The sequence below is a fragment of the Staurois parvus genome, unplaced genomic scaffold (assembly GCF_062004578.1).
Source record: "Staurois parvus isolate SC_StPar_1 unplaced genomic scaffold, SC_StPar_1.0 ptg001079l, whole genome shotgun sequence".
NCBI lineage: Eukaryota > Metazoa > Chordata > Amphibia > Anura > Ranidae > Staurois > Staurois parvus.
Window position 1 is genome coordinate 771343 of NW_028318875.1, and position 17506 is coordinate 788848.

At 46.1% G+C, this 17506-nt stretch overlaps 2 protein-coding genes across 3 annotated transcripts in view; one reads left to right on the forward strand and one right to left on the reverse strand.

Annotated features, from left to right (window-relative positions):
* LOC149440501 (uncharacterized) overlaps positions 1–17506 on the reverse strand; it is a 62569-nt gene that overhangs the window by 31484 nt on the left and 13579 nt on the right. Inside the window, exons 5-11 of the mRNA XM_089658511.1 lie at positions 4985–5184; positions 4728–4887; positions 4316–4611; positions 4070–4219; positions 3920–3967; positions 3581–3722; positions 909–1932 (exon numbers count right to left, since the gene is read on the reverse strand). Of these exons, the coding sequence (XP_089514637.1) occupies positions 909–1932; positions 3581–3722; positions 3920–3967; positions 4070–4219; positions 4316–4611; positions 4728–4887; positions 4985–5184 (2020 nt within the window). The remainder of the gene's footprint in view (positions 1–908; positions 1933–3580; positions 3723–3919; positions 3968–4069; positions 4220–4315; positions 4612–4727; positions 4888–4984; positions 5185–17506) is intronic.
* Positions 9038–17424, forward strand: LOC149440502 (uncharacterized). Of its 2 annotated transcripts, none has more exons than XM_089658542.1 (7): positions 9038–9099; positions 12456–12598; positions 12685–12808; positions 12925–13124; positions 13215–13427; positions 13581–13722; positions 14321–17424. In XM_089658542.1, the coding sequence occupies exons 3-7, from the start codon at positions 12724–12726 to the stop codon at positions 15811–15813; spliced, it is 2133 nt and encodes a 710-aa protein (XP_089514668.1). In that variant the 5' UTR covers positions 9038–9099; positions 12456–12598; positions 12685–12723; the 3' UTR covers positions 15814–17424. The 2 variants fall into 2 exon arrangements, with proteins under 2 accessions (XP_089514668.1, XP_089514669.1); XM_089658543.1 differs by having other exon boundaries at positions 14324–17424.

Below are 17506 nucleotides of genomic sequence, written 5' to 3' on the forward strand. Positions count from 1 at the left end.
CCTATGGCTTGTAACTCAACCATGCTTCTGCTTGATCCCAACCTGCGACCATTGATTACCGACCTTTGGCTTGTTCCTCAAGTACGTTTTTGCTTGATCCCAACCTGCAACCGCTCCTTACCGACCTTTGACTTGTTCCTTAGGTATGCTTCTGCTTGATCCCAACCTGCGACCACTCGTTACTGACCTTTGGCTTGTTCCTCAACTACTCTTCTGCTTGATCCCAACCTCCGACCACTCGTTACCGACCTTTGGCTTGTTCCTCAACTATACTTCTGCTTGATCCCAACCAGTGAACACTCGTTACCAACCTCTGGCTTGTTTACTCACTATGCCCTTGCTTAATCCCTACCTGGTATATCTGCTACTGGACCCTGGCTTGCCCATCTCCTGGTGGGGCAATCCTGAGGGCTGTGACCTCGTACTAACATGCAGCAAAACTCATCTCCATCATCAGGAGCTCCGGTAAACACCAGTTAGTGCTTAGCCCCGCTCCTCCGGTGAGCACGCATCGTCCGCCAGGGTGACCTGCTTGTGTGCTTATCCTGCTGATCGTTGGGAGCCTCTCTACTGCTATGACTACTGGTCTCCAAGCCCGACCCCCAACCATGACAATTAGGCACCATTGGGGTCTACATTCCTGGTAAAGGGGGTGAACAGAGGCTTGGGGCACATTGGTTTGGTCTTGCTTTTATTTCTCACATTCAGGGTCTGTATAACTGCTGGACCCACTATGAGGGACTTCCATTCTTGATGCTGAATTTTTAATTTATTATGAATAATGGAAAAAAAAGGGATTGGGGACACCCCCAAGATCTCACCACAAGGGTCTCCATAAAACACTACAGTTGTTCTGTGTATTGAACTGCTCCACCCATTACATATCACCATACAGTTGTCAGCAGCTTCATTTGGTGTGAATCCCCAGATGTCTGGTTAAATTTCCTTGGTTTGTAAAGGATTTCCCACACTCTGAGCATGAGAAAGGGCGCTCACCTAAGTGAAGTTTCTGGTGCTTATGAAGGTTCCCTTTCTCAGTAAAACATTTCCCGCACTCAGTACATGAGAAAGGACGCTCCCCTGTGTGACTCCTCTGGTGTCTAAGAAGGCATATTTTCCACGTGAAACATTTCCCGCACTCCAAGCATGAAAAAGGCCGCTCGCCGGTGTGAATTCTCTTGTGCGTAAAAAGGTGTTGCTGCTGAATGAAACACTTCCCGCACTCCGAACATGAAAAAGGACGCTCACCCGTGTGACTCCTATGATGTTTAAGAAGGTGATCTTTCTTAGTGAAACATTTCCCGCACTCCGAACATGGAAAAGGACGCTCGCCTGTGTGAATTCTCAAATGCATAAGGAGGTTTTGTTTTGTGGCACAACATCTCCCACACTCTGAACAGGAAAAAGAACGCTCGCCCGAGGGAGTTTGCCGCTGTTTGCGTCGTGCTTTGTTTTTCCTGGGAGTTTTTTTGCAAAAAGAGGACAATGAACACTCTCCTGTGTGACCACCATCATATAAAGACGACTCCTTGGGATTAGATCGACGTGTTGATCTACCAACCATGTGAGATATCAGATGGACATCTGAAGTCATAGTATGGGATTGATCAGAAGGTTCCTCAGGATTAGAAGTATCCATTGATCTTAGATGGACATCTGAAGTCATAGTATGGGATTTATCAGAAGATTCCTCAGGACTAGAAGGATCCATTGATCTTAGATGGACATCTGAAGTCATAGTATGGGATTTATCAGAAGATTGCTCAGGATTAGAAGGATCCATTGATCCCTTCAGATGGGATGGTCTGTGATGTGCAGGCGGAGTAATGGGATCTCCTCCTGGAGAACAATGTGTGACGTCACTATCTTCTGATTTAAAATCTAGAGATAAAACTAGACCTCCCTCTGAGGTCTTCAGAGCAAAGCGTCCGTCTGCAAGAAAACAATTTTTAAACAAAAATAAATAAAAAACCATAGAACACAAAATATAGAATGGAGATGTCCCATTTATTTGTAGCGTTGGGCTAGATCTTACGTTTGACTCGAGCATCGGCCATTCATGCGTTCGGCGAACACACGAACGGTACGGGCATTCAGTGGCCGGTTTGCCCGCCGCGTCCCACAATGCACTGCGCCGACAGTGCATTGGGATTGGCTAAAGCAATGCCCCAGACCACAGGTCAGGCCTTGTTAATGATAACAAGAAACAACAGATCCCTCATGCAACAATAACCCCCCCCCAAGCAACAATAGACCCCCTAAGCAACAACCCCCCCCAGCAACAATAGACCCCATAAGCAGCAATAGATCCCTCAGCAATAATAGACCCCTGGCAGCAACAGAAGAACACTCATCAGTCAGCATCAATAGAGCCACCAGCAGCTAGCAACAATAGACCCCCTCCCTCAACAGTAGATTCCACCCCTGCAACAATGGACCATCCAGCAACATCTGATTCCCCCCCCAGCAAGATCAGATCCCCCACCAGCAACATTAGATCTCTCCAGCAATAACAGACCCTCCTGGAACCATAGATCCTCTCCAGCAACAACAGAACCTCCAGCATACCCCAGCACCCCTTGCCATTACATACATATAGTGCTGGAGGTGCCGGAATGCGTTCCCCCATGCTCACTAATATCTGTTGGGAAAACGTTATCAAATGTTCCTCAGGATTAAAAGGATCCATTGGTCTTAGATGGACATCTGAAGTCATTGTATGGGATTTATGAGAAGATTCCTTTGGATTGGAAGGATCTATTAATCTTAGATGGACATCTGAAGTCATATTATGGGATTTATCAGAAGATTCCTCAGGATTAGAAGGATCTATTGATCTTAGATGGACATCTGAAGTCATATTATGGGATTTATGAGAAGATTCTTCGGGATTAGAAGGATCTATTGATTTTAGATGGACATCTGAAGTCATATTATGTAATTTATGAAAAGATTCCTTGGGATCAGAAGGATCCATTGATCTTAGATGGAGACCTGGAGTCATAGTATGGGATTTATGAGATGATTCCTCAATATTAGAAGGATCCATTGATCCCTCCAGATGGGAAGGTCAGTGCTGTGTAGGAGGAGTCATGGGATCTCCTCCTGGAGAACGTTGTGTGATGTTAATTTATGAATGTTAATTTATTAGATTGCCTTCTAGATCGGGAGGGAATCCTATGATCCTTGTTGGAGGCTTGGAGAAAATTGGGCTGAGCTTTGAGAGTTTTATGCCTTCTTCTGGATCTGCTGTAGGTTTAGGATTGTGCTTTTTGTTCTTTTTTGGGGGGGGGTAACACGCTTGATATAGGTCTTTTTCAGCCCACCTACCAATGTTATATGTTGCATTATAAGATGACATTCTGGATCAGAAGTTACTGTTGTTTCCGTGTTGGGGCCAATAGGGCCACATTCTACATACGATCTGTGGGATCTGCTGCAAGTTCAGGTTTGCGTTTCCTTTTTTTCCCACTGGAGTGAAACACACCTGAACACCTGATATATGTCTAGATTCAACCCATCTACAAATGTAACAAATGCAATGAAATGTGATCTGTTTCTGTATTGATTATTGACTTACTTGTGTCCGTATGTAGAGAAGATTCCTCCGGTTTACATTCCAGAATCATCTCCTCCTCCTCCATAGACTGCTGATCTCCACTCACCAACTTCTCTTCTTCTTCCTCTTTAACCTCAACTTTGATGTCTTTCAGTTCTTCATCCTAAACCCCAAAGATGATAGAATATGATGCCTAAAAAAGTGACAAGTACTAAAAAGATATACATAGAAAAATGTTGTGTCATGTTATTTTTGCCCAGTCCCCTCTACATGATCATTCTCTGTACAGGTCTGATGTTCCTGGGTGGAATCCCGGGAATACAGAGGACAACCCTCCTCCATAGACTAATCTTCACTCACCGTCTCTTCTTCTTCCTCTTTAACTTTGACATCCATCAGTTCTTCACCCTCAACATCAAAGATAGAGAAGGTTCTAGTGTCAAAAACAGTACATAGAAGAATAATCTCTCATAGAATTTTCACAAGTTCTTTTAGCCCAGTCCCATCTACCTGATCATTCTCTGTATAAGTCTGATGTTCCTGGGTTGAATCTGGGGAATACATAGGACAACCCTTCTCCATAGACTGCTGATCTGCACTCACCAACATCTCTTCTTCTTCCTCTTTTACCTCAACTTTGATGTCTTTTAGTTCTCCAACCTAAACCGTGAGGAGAAAATACAGTTATAAAAAGGAACAAGATTAAATAGAAGAATGTCCTCTCATAGCTTGGGATACATTTTTAGTCCCATCTACCTGATGATGGTGAGGGATGATGTGACCTTCCTGTGTGGAATCCTGGGAATACAGAGGACGGGGACATCTCTCTGGTGGGTTCACATTACTGGATTCATCTACCTGATGATGGTGAGGGATGATGTGACCTTCCTGTGTGGAATCCCAGGAATACAGAGGACGGGGACATCTCTCTGGTGGGTTCCCATGACTGGATCCATCTACCTGATGATGGTGAGGGATGATGTGACCTTCCTGTGTGGAATCCCAGGAATACAGAGGACATCTCTCTGGTGGGTTCCCATGACTGGATCCATCTGTAGGAAACACACACACTGACTGAATCCATTGTTTCTATGTGTTTATCAGATGATGGGGGATCTAGGTGGACCCTCCGTACTGCTCTCTCATTTCCAATAAAGTCTCCTCTTACCCGGTGATGTGAGGGGCGGCTGATTCTCCATCATGAAAAGAGAATGTTCCTGCTTTTTATTTGGCTCCATCATTCCACCCTCCTTCATGGACAGATCACCCTTCACATTTGTGTCTTTTTTTACTTTAACCATACCTTTTATACATATCCGATCTTTACCCTAAACCAAGGAAATGGTTAGCAAATATAAGGTTTAAAGATGCCTTGTCTTGTATTGATGAGTCACATTCATGGTCTAGATGGACCATCCAACCAACCTTATAACGGCGTGCATAACTGTGATCTTCGTGTTTGGAATCCCAGGAATACAGAGGACGGGGACATCTCTTTGGTGGGTTCCCATTACTGGATCCATCTACCCGATGATGGTGAGGGATGGTGTGACCTTCCTGTGTGGAATCCCGGGAATACAGAAGACGGGGACATCTCTCTGGTGGGTTCCCATGACTGGATCCATCTGTAGGAAACACACACACTGACTGAATCCATTGTTTCTATGTGTTTATCAGATGATGGGGGATCTAGGTGGATCCTCCGTACTGCTCTCTCCTTTCCAATAAAGTCTCCTCTTACCCGGTGATGTGAGGGGCGGCTGATTGTCCATCATGACGCCCTTGTAGAGGTCCTTGTGTCCTTCTAAATACTCCCACTCCTCCATGGAGAAATAGACAGTGACATCCTGACACCTTATAGGAACCTGACACACACAATGATACAGTCACCATCCAGACACATCCCTTGTCCGTTACTGGAGAATGTCCCAGAATTCCCAGCACCGCTCACCTCTCCTGTCAGTACAACCCCAAGACAGCTTTATGCACAGTTGGATAAATGGATCTATATTTAGGACGTATCCGGTCTATAAACCAGAGGCTCTGGATGGACGGTTGGATAAATGGTTCTATATTTAGGACGTATCCGGTCTATAAACCAGAGGCTCTGGATGGACGGTTGGATAAATGGCTCTATATTTAGGACGTATCCGGTCTATAAACCAGAGGCTCTGGATGGACGGTTGGATAAATGGTTCTATATTTAGGACGTATCCGGTCTATAAACCAGAGGCTCTGGATGGACGGTTGGATAAATGGTTCTATATTTAGGACGTATCCGGTCTATAAACCAGAGGCTCTGGATGGACGGTTGGATAAATGGTTCTATATTTAGGACGTATCCGGTCTATAAACCATAGGCTCTGGATGGACGGTTGGATAAATGGTTCTATATTTAGGACGTATCCGGTCTATAAACCAGAGGCTCTGGATGGACGGTTGGATAAATGGTTCTATATTTAGGACGTATCCGGTCTATAAACCAGAGGCTGTGGATGGACAGTTGGATAAATGGCTCTATATTTAGGATGTATCCAGTCTATGGGCCATAAAAGACTTCACAGTAATGATAGAGGAAGAGGACGGACATGACATGAGGGTTACTGGGTGTAAATAGAAAATCAGATCTTATTACCTCCTCTGCTGCCACTTCCAGTAATGTCTCCTCTCTACTTCCACCCGACTCACCTCTCACCCGGAACTTCCTATTTATGCATGACATCATTTCCTGTCATTGGTTCCACTGACAATAGGTGAGATCACCCGCTTGTGTTGAATATAAGTAGTGCAGTCTACGTTGTGTTTCATCATTTTGCCTGTTACCTTATGGTCCATTCCTCTATTACATTACATCCTCATGTAATCCTCTACATTTGACACCTGTCGTCGTGATGGAAAAATCAGTCCATACATTTTGTTCCATTGTTTCTTTTTTTTTGTTCCACAACATTTTTATTGAAAATATGCAAATACAAAAGTTCCAATAAAAAACAATTAGTACAATGAACAAAAGGTGAAATGTGGCAGTAGATCAGAGCCCTGAGCCACAATCACTCCAAAACTAAGGGAAATTGTGCACAGCTGGGGAGCTGTGGTGGCTGATTGCTCAACAAAACGTGGACCCAGAGATGGAGACTTAATTTCTCCCAAGTCTCTACAAAGTCTCCAAAACATGGACCCAGGGTTGGGGACTGGATCTCTCCCATCTCTCTACAAAGCCTCCAAATCATGTACCCAGGGTTGGGGACTGGATCTCTCCCATCTCTCTTCAAAGCCTCCAAAACATGGACCCAGGGTTGGGGACTGGATCTCTCCCATCTCTCTACAAAGCCTCCAAAACATGGACCCAGGTTGGGGACTGCATATCTCTCACCTCTCTACAAAGCCTCCAAAACGTGGACCCAGGGTTGCAGACCTCAACCCTCCCAAATCTCTACAAAGCCTTCAAAACGTGGACCCAGGGTTGCAGACGTCACCTCTCCCAAGTCTCTACAAAGCCTCCAAAACTTGGACCCAGGGTTGCTGACATAATTTCTCCCAAGTCCTCTAAAATGTGAACCCAGGGTTACAGACTTCATCTCTCTACAAAGCCTCTAAAATGTGGACCCAGGGTTATAGACTTAATCTCTCCCAAATCTCTTTAAAGCCTCCAAAACTTGGATCCAAGGTTGGGGACTGCATCGTTCCCAAGTCTTTACGAAGCCTCCAAAACATGAACCCAGGGTTGGAGACTTCATCTCCCCCAAGCTTCTACAAAGCCTCCAAAATGTGGATCCAAGGTTGGAGACTTCATCTCCCCCAAGTCTCTACAAAGCCTCCAAAACATGGACTCAAGGTTGGAGACTTCATCTCTTCCAAGTCTCTACAAAGCCTTTAAAACATGGATCCAGGGTTGGAGACTTCATCTCTACTAAGTCTCTACAAAGTCTTCAAAATATGAATGCAGGGTTGAAGACTTCATCTCTCCCTAGTCTCTCCAAAGCCTCTAAAATGTAGACCCAGGGTTGGAGACTTCATCTCTCCCAAGTCTCTACAAAGCCTCCAAAACGTAGACCCAGGGTTGGAGACTTCATCTCTCCCAAGTCTCTACAAAGCCTCCAAAATATGTCCCCATGATCAGTGGTGTATTTAGGATTTGTGCTGCCCTAGGCAACACAAAAATTGGCGCGCCCCCCACCCTCCCCCGCAGAGAGAGCCTGATATTGACCAACAACTGTCCCCCATACATCAGCCACCATCCACCACGGCAAGACAGAGAAAGACACTCACCTTCACAGCTCCGCACATCCCCGGGAAGAAGGGTCAGGCTGTGCATACACCGTCATGAAACCCACAGCCTCTCTTGGAACCCACCAGGTCCCCATGACGCTTGTGTCCCTTTTTCCATCCCTTCTTCCGAGGGGAAGTGCTGCCCCCCCTGAACAATGCCGCCCTAGGCAAATGCCTTGTTTGCCTTGTGGTAAATACACCCCTGCCCGTGATTGCAGACTTCATCTCTCCCAAATCTCTACAAAGCCTCCAAAACGTGGACCCAGGGTTGGAGACTTCATCTCTCCTAAGTCTCTACAAAGCTTCCAAGCTCCAGGACCCAACAAGGACTTACCAAGCGTTAAAAAAAACAATAAGCTGAGATCTGGAATGTGGCTCTGCAGAGCAAGAACTACACTGGAGCACCCTGGAAAGAGGAAAGTCTATAGCACAATCTTACCCAAACTTTTTAACAAGGAGGAACCCTCAAAAATAACTTTCTGGTCTCAGGGGACTACAGCTAATAATTACTATATCTACAGCTCATGATTCATTAGTGTAATGGTCTTTACATTGGTGGTCAGAAGGAAGATCACCCCTTATAGATAGCTAAAAAAAAATCAATGGTGTCAGAAGTTGCTTATTGCTCAAGGAGCCTCTAGTATCCTCTGGAGGAACCCTGGTTGAGAAAGGCTGCTGTAGTATATAAATCACACCAATGGTACAGCATTCATAGTAATTTGCAGTTTTTACTAATATGCAGGTTTTTTTGCATTTTTATATATTTGCCATAAGTACATGTGCTACCAGTAAAGGTGTTTATTGACCTACAAAGACCACCCCTCAGGAATTTCCAATATTATCAGATGCAGCCCACCTGTACAGTATCATGGGACTTTGTCCAACAAACCTGGCTACCTGAGGGGTCTGCCATGAGCAGATATCATGTATACAAAATGTATAAAATAGATATTTATAAAATGAATCCATGTATATAAAATGTATAAAATAAACATTTCAAACTTATCCACATTTGCTACCAAACAAATTTGTGGAACCAAGACGCCAACATGAAAAATGAAAAAAAAAAGCTCCTGGACTTAACTGGATTTAAAGAGAAAATGGCCGGGGGAACTCAAGGGGTTAAAAAAAAAAAAAACAAGATTGCGAGCAGTTTGTGTTTTCACCATCAGGTGGCGGAGTTAGATCTCGCAGGAAGTGGTCTAAAAAAAGGGAAATTGTGAGGTTGGTGGAGCAGAGAGGAGCCATTGGTGGAAGTGGCAGTAGAGGAGGTAATAAGATCTGATTTTCTATTCATATCCCCCTCCCCCATATAATCTGTGACTTGACGTATGTACATAATGGAGTGATTCATGGATCGTATAAATGGCTACGCACACAATTTTGGGTTCCTGCCTCTGGCTTTGGCCAAACATGGAGACTGCAAGCCATTGGGGACAATCAGGACCATGACTTGATAGGAGGAGGACTGGGGGCAGGGAATTGTGTGTGGTGGGGACTGGTTGGAGGTGGTCTAGGGGGGGACATGCTTTGGACTTTTTGCCTTGGGTGCTAAAGGACCTTCTCCAGACATGGAGTTAGTGAGCAACCATGGAGGACTGCACAGTGTTCATCATATATATTATCCTCTGTAGGGGGGCTCTGCTCCTCTGTCCTCTGTAGGGGGGCTCCGCTCCTCTGTAGGGGGGCTCCGCTCCTCTGTCCTCTGTAGGGGGGGCTCCGCTCCTCTGTCCTCTGTAGGGGGGGCTCCGCTCCTCTGTCCTCTGTAGGGGGGCTCCGCTCCTCTGTCCTCTGTAGGGGGGCTCCGCTCCTCTGTCCTCTGTAGGGGGGCTCCTCTGTCCTCTGTAGGGGGGCTCCGCTCCTCTGTCCTCTGTAGGGGGGGGCTCCGCTCCTCTGTCCTCTGTAGGGGGGGGCTCCGCTCCTCTGTCCTCTGTAGGGGGGGGCTCCGCTCCTCTGTCCTCTGTAGGGGGGGGGCTCCGCTCCTCTGTCCTCTGTAGGGGGGGGGCTCCGCTCCTCTGTCCTCTGTAGAGGGGGGCTCCGCTCCTCTGTCCTCTGTAGAGGGGGGCTCCGCTCCTCTGTCCTCTGTAGAGGGGGGCTCCGCTCCTCTGTCCTCTGTAGAGGGGGCTACGCTCCTCTGTAGGGGGGGCTACGCTCCTCTGTCCTCTGTGGAGGGCTCCGCTCTGCTCCTCTGGCAGGGGCTCCGCTCCACTCTGCTGCTCTGGCAGGGGCTCCGCTCTGCTCCTCTGTCAGGGGTCTCCACTCTGCCCCTTTTCTATTGTGGGAGTCTCCGCTGTGCTTCACTATCCACTGTGGGGGGTCTCTGCTCCTCTGTCCTCCGTGGGGGGCTCCGCTTTCTACCCCTGTCCTCTGTGGTGGCTCCACTCCTCTGTCCATGGTGGGGGGGCTCCACTCTGCTCCTCTGTAGGAGGCTCCACTCTGCTCCTCTGTCCTCAGTGGGGGGCTCCTTTCCTCTGTGGGAGGCTCCGCTCTGCTCCTCTGTCCTCTGGTGGAGGCTCTGCTCTACTCCTCTGTAGGAGGCTCCGCTCTGATGGAAGCTCTACACTGCTCCCCTGTCTGCTCCTCTGTGGGGGCTCCGCTCTGCTCCTCTGTGGAAGGCGATGTGGTGGCTGCATCAGTTCTCTTTTCTTTTCCTTTTTTGTCACCTGGTGATCCTGCCAGTAACACACTTCCTGTTCTAGGGTGAAAGCACTTAATGTACTGTGTCTATGGAGTTTTATCACCCTGAGACTACAGAACACCCCCCCCCCCATATCTCCATTGCATAAGGAGAAGGTGTTGTGCAGTGAGGAGGGGGCAGGGGCGGACTGACCATTTGGAAACTCGGGCACTACCCGAGGGCAGGGGTCAGTAGGGGGCCCCATGAGATGCCCCTGGTACCTTTTTCATAGTCTTTTTTGAGTTTTGGCAAAGACACAGGGGCCCCATGATACCCTACTGCCCGGGGGCCCCATGAGTTGTCAGTCCGTCCCTGGGAGGGAGTTAAAATTTTCCATCCTGCTTCATCGATCGTCGATTTGAGCCCACTAAACATTATAAAATCCAACTAATTCTCCGAAAATGCAAATCTTAGGCCGAAATTCTATTGGTGCATGGCCATGGCTCTACTGTCATTTTGTAGAAGTTTGAAGGAGAGCAGTTTTGTTTGGAGACTTTTGATTGCAGCAGTGGCAAAGAAAAGGTTAATATTGCTTTTTTTTTCATAGAAAAAAGGGGGGGGGGCATTGGTTAAAAAAATTGGAAGGAAAGAGTTAATGCTGGGGATAACGGAGGGAGTTGCTAGATGCCATCACATGATGGCTATGAAGAAGCCCATTAAGGAACCAAGTCAGGCTGCTGAGCGTAATGTCGGAGTGTGTGGACTCCGGGGAGAGTTTTTTTTAGATGGTTTACATATCAGTAAGAGTTTTAGATTTTGTTTGTCAGGCTGTGCTGTCCAGAGTGGGGCTGAGAAGTTGTGGGGAGAGGCAAGGTTCTGTAGGACCACAGAAAGCCCTGTCGAAGCAGAGCTGATGAAGGGGTTGTAGCCTACAGTCCTCCATTTTTGGTAGGATCACATTCCTTGAGGTTGTGGGAGTTCATCACTGTCACAACTTGTCTAGTACCTCAAGGCATTTTAGAAAACAACCAAATGCAGTACATCTCTGCACTTCTCCTCATGTTTTATCCTTTTAGAGACCTTGCATGTCCAGTAAAATACCTGCTGTTCTGCCAGAAATCCAGTGAGCTCCTGGATTCCTGTTGTGAACTTTGAGGTAGAGTCCTATAGTACACCCCAGATGAAGGGCCACCAAATTGTGTCAGTTACCCTTTATTTTCTCCTTGATCTACAATAAATGACAATGGACTCTTTAAAAAAACCTTTTCGTTGAATTCACAATTTAGTCTAAGGCCTTTCTTTCAGAGATAGGGCTCTACTTTTATCCTCGAGGTACACTCCGTAAGGTGATTCTTCCAGCAAAGGCAGGACAGCCCCAAGCGGTGACTGGTTTGGGGGGTCGAGTAGACAGACCTCTTTCGTACAGTGGGATGACCTCTTTCCTGAGTATGGCTTAATTGCCAAGTGTTCTAGATACTACAAGAGAGCCTCCACAATGTGTCGAGCCACTGGTGTTCCACTGGTGGTCTCTCCAGACTGGCATATCGGTTCCTTTGAGGAGTTTGGGCACATCGTGGTAAAGAGTATGGAGTTGTCTGGTGCCAATTGGAAGGCATGGGTCTGAGGACCCCAAGAAGTAAAGACATGTAAAGGATGACCAAGAGATAATCACTCTCAGTGTTGTGTTGCCATGAGCAGGTGAGGAATGACAATACAACGGGTGGAGAGCGTAGGAAGACGTACAACAAACCTATGTGATCGTAGAGATCAGCACTAACGTCCCGCTATCAACACAAGGAATCATAACTCTAAAATAATTCTGGTATTATGTGCTATACACTATTGGTGTTGTCCAACCTTGTATTGGAGTCCATATTCCGAATTTTCTTTTTCGGTTTAATCTTTGTGGTTGCTATGGTTGACTACACTCTTTGTACTGAGTTGCTTATTTTCTGTTTTGCAGGTTCACTTGAGTCAAAATTAAAATTGTTCTGGTCTACTTTTACACAGCATTACAAGGGAGTGAAGGAGGCAGCTATTCAGCTGTCCTCCCCCATGTGCCATTCCTGCCTCATTCCCAGACACCTGAGAGGAACACCAAAAAGAACATTCCAGAGGTCACCAACAAGATCATTGATCTGCTGACGGGAGAGGTGAGTGGTGCTGGGAATTCTGGGACATTCTCCGCTAACAGACAAGGGATGTGTCTGGATGGTGACTGTATCATTGTGTGTGTCAGGTTCCTATAAGGTGTCAGGATGTCACTGTCTATTTCTCCATGGAGGAGTGGGAGTATTTAGAAGGACACAAGGACCTCTACAAGGACGTCATGATGGACAATCAGCCGCCCCTCACATCGCCGGGTAAGAGGAGACTTTATTGTAAAGGAGAGAGCAGTACGGAGGATCCACCTAGATCCCCCATCATCTGATAAACACATAGAAACAATGGATTCAGTCAGTGTATGTGTTTCCTACAGATGGATCCAGTCATGGGAACCCACCAGAGAGATGTCCCCGTCCTCTGTATTCCCAGGATTCCACACAGGAAGGTCACAACATCCCTCACCATCATCAGGTAGATGGGTCCAGTAATGAGAACCCACCAGAGAGATGTCCCCGTCCTCTGTATTCCCAGGATTCCACACAAGAAGGTCACACCATCCCTCACCAGCATCAGGTAGGTGGTTAACAATCCATGAATGGTCATTGTACACACCTAATATCAGTTGCATGGTTACATTTAACATTACCTTCATTATATATTCAGAGGGAAAACCTGGGGAACGTTAATGTTGCTCTCAAAGAGGAGGTAAAAGAGGAGGAAGATGAGGTTGGTGTGATGGACAAGTTTTTAGAAGGACACAAAGATCTCAACATGTCGGAACCATCCGTTAACATAAATTCTTCAGGGAGCTCTCCCGGTCTTTCTGATTCCTTGGATTGTACACAGGAATATCACAGCTACACACATCATCATCAGGTATATGGGATTGAGCGTTTAAGCTGTGAATGTTCCTCAAAACTCTATGACACAGGGGAAAGAGTTGATTCTACAAGTCAATTTTCTGTGTAGTGTCGCTTCAACAATTCTTATATTTTGAGTATGTTATTTTGTATAATTCTATGGGTTCAGAATGAAGACCACGTGGATATAAAGGTTGAGGTGAAAGAGGAAGAAGAAAACTCATATGTGAAGGATGATCAACAGTCCACGAAAGAGGATGGAATTAGGGTGGTCATTAAGGAGGAGGAAACTTCTCTGGATATCAGTTCAGGTAAACAAATTTTAAATGCAAAACCATTCACATGTCAGTCCAAAAGTATACATGCATTGAAAAAAATTTCTGTACACCATATGAAAGGTCCATGTTCCATTCCTCAATATAACGTCACGTTCCCAACAAATGAGGAGGAGATACTGGACACCATACGAAAGGTCCATCTCCATTCCTCAATATAACGTCACGTTCCAAACAAATGAGGAGGAGATACTGAAAACCATATGGAAGGTCCATCTCCATTCCTCAATATAACGTCACGTTCCCAACAAATGAGGAGGAGATACTGGACACCATATGGAAGGTCCATCTCCATTCCTCAATATAACGTCACGTTCCCAACAAATGAGGAGGAGATACTGAAAACCATATGGAAGGTCCATCTCCATTCCTCAATATAACGTCACGTTCCCAACAAATGAGGAGGAGATACTGGACACCACATGAAAGGTCCATCTCCATTCCTCAATATAACATCATGTTCCTAGCAAGCCTGAAGAGATCTATGAAACACTTCTCTAATAGGTCACTATGCATGACTCTGGTGTACAAAACATGAAAATTGATATTTCAACAATAAATTATTTCTTTCCAGCAGATGGACACAGTGCCAAGGAGAAGACAAACCCAGGAGAGCATCCATTTTTATGTTCAGAGTGTGGGAAATGTTTCACATCAGAAGCAGATTTTAACAGACATGAAAGACGTCACAGTGAAGTGTGTCCCTATTCATGTACAGAGTGTGGGAAATCTTTCCAAAAGAGACCGCAGTATACCAGACACATGAGGAACCACACAAACGAGAGGCCCCACTCATGCTCGGAGTGCGGACGGTGCTTTAAATTGAAAAGCCACCTGATGGCGCATCTCAGACTTCACACAGGCGACACCCCTTTCTCGTGCGTACATTGCGGAAAAGCTTTTACATCCAGGTCGCGGCTTTTTAGACATCAAATGTATCACATTGGCGTGCGGCCGTATTCATGTTCAGAGTGCGGTAAGTCTTTCACCGAGAAGTTCATGCTCGTCCATCACATGAGAGTTCACACTGGCGAGAGGCCTTATTCATGCCCGGAGTGCGGTCAGCGTTTTAAAGATAAAAGCGTTCTGAAAGGACATCTGAGGGTTCACACCGGAGAGACTCCTTTCCCGTGTCCTGTGTGCGGGAAATGTTTTACGCGGAAAGATATCCTCACCATACACCAGCGGAGTCACTTGGACAAATTGCCATACACATGCGAAGAGTGCGGGAAAGGTTTTACATGGAAGAGTACCTTCATCAGCCACCAGAAAACCCATACCGGTGAACAGCCATTTTGCTGCCCAGAATGCGGCAAACGGTTCAGCCAAAGATCCTCTCTTTCGCAGCATCTAAAGCTCCACTCAGAAGAAGGCTCGTTGTCATGTGCGGAGTGCGGGAAATCGTTCGCAACGAAATATGAACTCGGTGTCCATCGGAGAGGTCACACGGGCCAGGAGATCTTTTCGTGCTCGGAGTGCAACAGATGTTTTTTGCAGAAGGGACACCTTCTCATCCACCAGAGGAGTCACACGGGCGAGCGACCTTATACCTGCCCGGAGTGCGGAAAATCCTTCTCAAGGAAAGGAAACCTCCTTACGCACCAGAGGATCCACACGGGCGACCGCCCTTTTTCCTGCTCGGAGTGCGGGAAGTGTTTCCCTCAAAAAGGATATCTTATCCAACACCAGAAAAGTCACGAGGGCGATCGTCCTTTCTCCTGCCTGGAATGCGTGAAGTACTTCAAAACCAAATCCGAACTCCTCCTGCACCAGAGAGGTCACACCGGTGAGCAGATCTTCTCCTGCCTAGAGTGTGAGAAGTCTTTCCTGAAGAAGTGGCAACTGGTCGAACACCAGCGGGTTCACACCGGTGAAAAGCCCTTTTCCTGTTCGGAGTGTGGGAGACATTTCTCGCACAAGGCCAGCCTCAAAACTCATCAGAAACTCCACACCGGCGAGAAGCCGTTTTCCTGTTCGGAGTGCGGGAAATGTTTCCTACAGAAAGGACACTTAACTAAACATTATAAAACCCACGCCCGTTCGTGCCAGCTGAAAAATGTTTCTTAGCCTTTTATAGGATGGTTTATTATTTTCAAAGCACACTTGAGGAAGATCTAAAGCATGAAGGCTTGTCCTTCAAAAAAGGATCTTCTGAGTTTTCAGGAGTTGATCATCTCCCAGGCGTCCAATGAGGACTGTAATATCACTGCTGGCCTCATTGGTCCTCGGTTATTCATTGTTGGGTTTCTAATTTTCAGATTTAAAAGCTGAGGAGTATGTGTAGTTGTACCACTGTATACCTCCGAGGTCTGACCACACGTACACTTCCAAGCAAGGTCTGTTCTTTCTCAGAAATTTCCATGAAATAACAAAGAAGTACAGATGGAATACGGCATGTAGAATGATGGGGCAGGAGACCTCCATTTCCAAAGAATCTTCCAATCTAAGAGATGGGGGAGGAGGTGAAGGACATACCAAAGCCTTTTGGGGTTCAGAGGCTTCAATTTTACTTGCTGAAGGTCTAGACAGTCCTGTAGGGCCAAAGAGTAGGCCATTATAAGCTGCAAACCCTGGTAGAAAATCTTGGTAACACCCAATGTTGACAGGTCTGTTCAGTCCTTTGGCTACTAGGCACTGGTGAAACATCTTGGCAAGACCTACCTTTTTAATGGCCAAGTTCAGTCCTTTGGCTACTAAGCCCTGGTGGAACATCTTGGCAAGACCCACCTTTGATGGCGTTGAAGGACATACCGAAGCTTGATGGGGTTCAAAGGCTTCGGTTTTACTTGCCAAAGGCATAGACAGTCCAGTAGGGCCAAAGAGTAGCTCATTATAAGCTACAAAGCCCAGGTAGAAAATCTTGGCAAGACCTACCTTGAATTTGTAAAAAGAGAAAAAACCTCAGCGCCCAGGATTCTCTTATTCCACACACTATTCCCTGTGAGATGCTGCTGTACACAAACTTAAAAATACACTGTGACACAAAAATATAAATTAAAATATTAAAAAATATATATAATTTAAAAAATAATAAGTCCAGTGACAAAATCCAAAAAAACAGTCCCGTGAAAAAAAATTTTATATTATATTTTCATTGAATTCTTCCATGCCAGTGATACCTCCACCATCCACCAGTGCAAAACCAACATTAACCGCACTCACCAGATAATGGTGAGTCAAACGCCTTTCAGGGATATTAAGGGCTCCTGGACCTGGACCTGTGGGTGAGGCGAAATGCGTTGACGTATTTCCGGCTGCCTGTCCCGGCGTCTGATGTCATTTCCGGTGAGTGGAACGAACGCCGAGCGGTGCGTTCCAAGGGGCCATCTTTGCATAGTGGATGGGTCTGCATCTGAGGTCTGTTATCCTGCTGTATACCTGGCTGTGGGGTCTCTATACAGAAATCATTTTATATGAAAGAAAGATCGTTTTTATGAAAGAAAGATTGTTTTGCTTCAATAAAATGCGGGTTAATATCTGCTAAAATGTGAGTGGTCTGGAAAAATTCTTTTAAGTTTGTAAATCATTACGGTATCACACTATGGTCTTTTTCTTCTTCCTGATTTTCTCTGGGGGATTCGGTGAGAGGAGGTGTCCATATCCTAGAGGAGGCAATATCTGGAGGTCATATACAAAGTAAAGGGGGTCCAGGAGCCCTTAATATCCCTGAAAGGCGTTTGACTCACCATTATCTGGTGAGTGCGGTTAATGTTGGTTTTGCACTGGTGGATGGTGGAGGTATCACTGGCATGGAAGAATT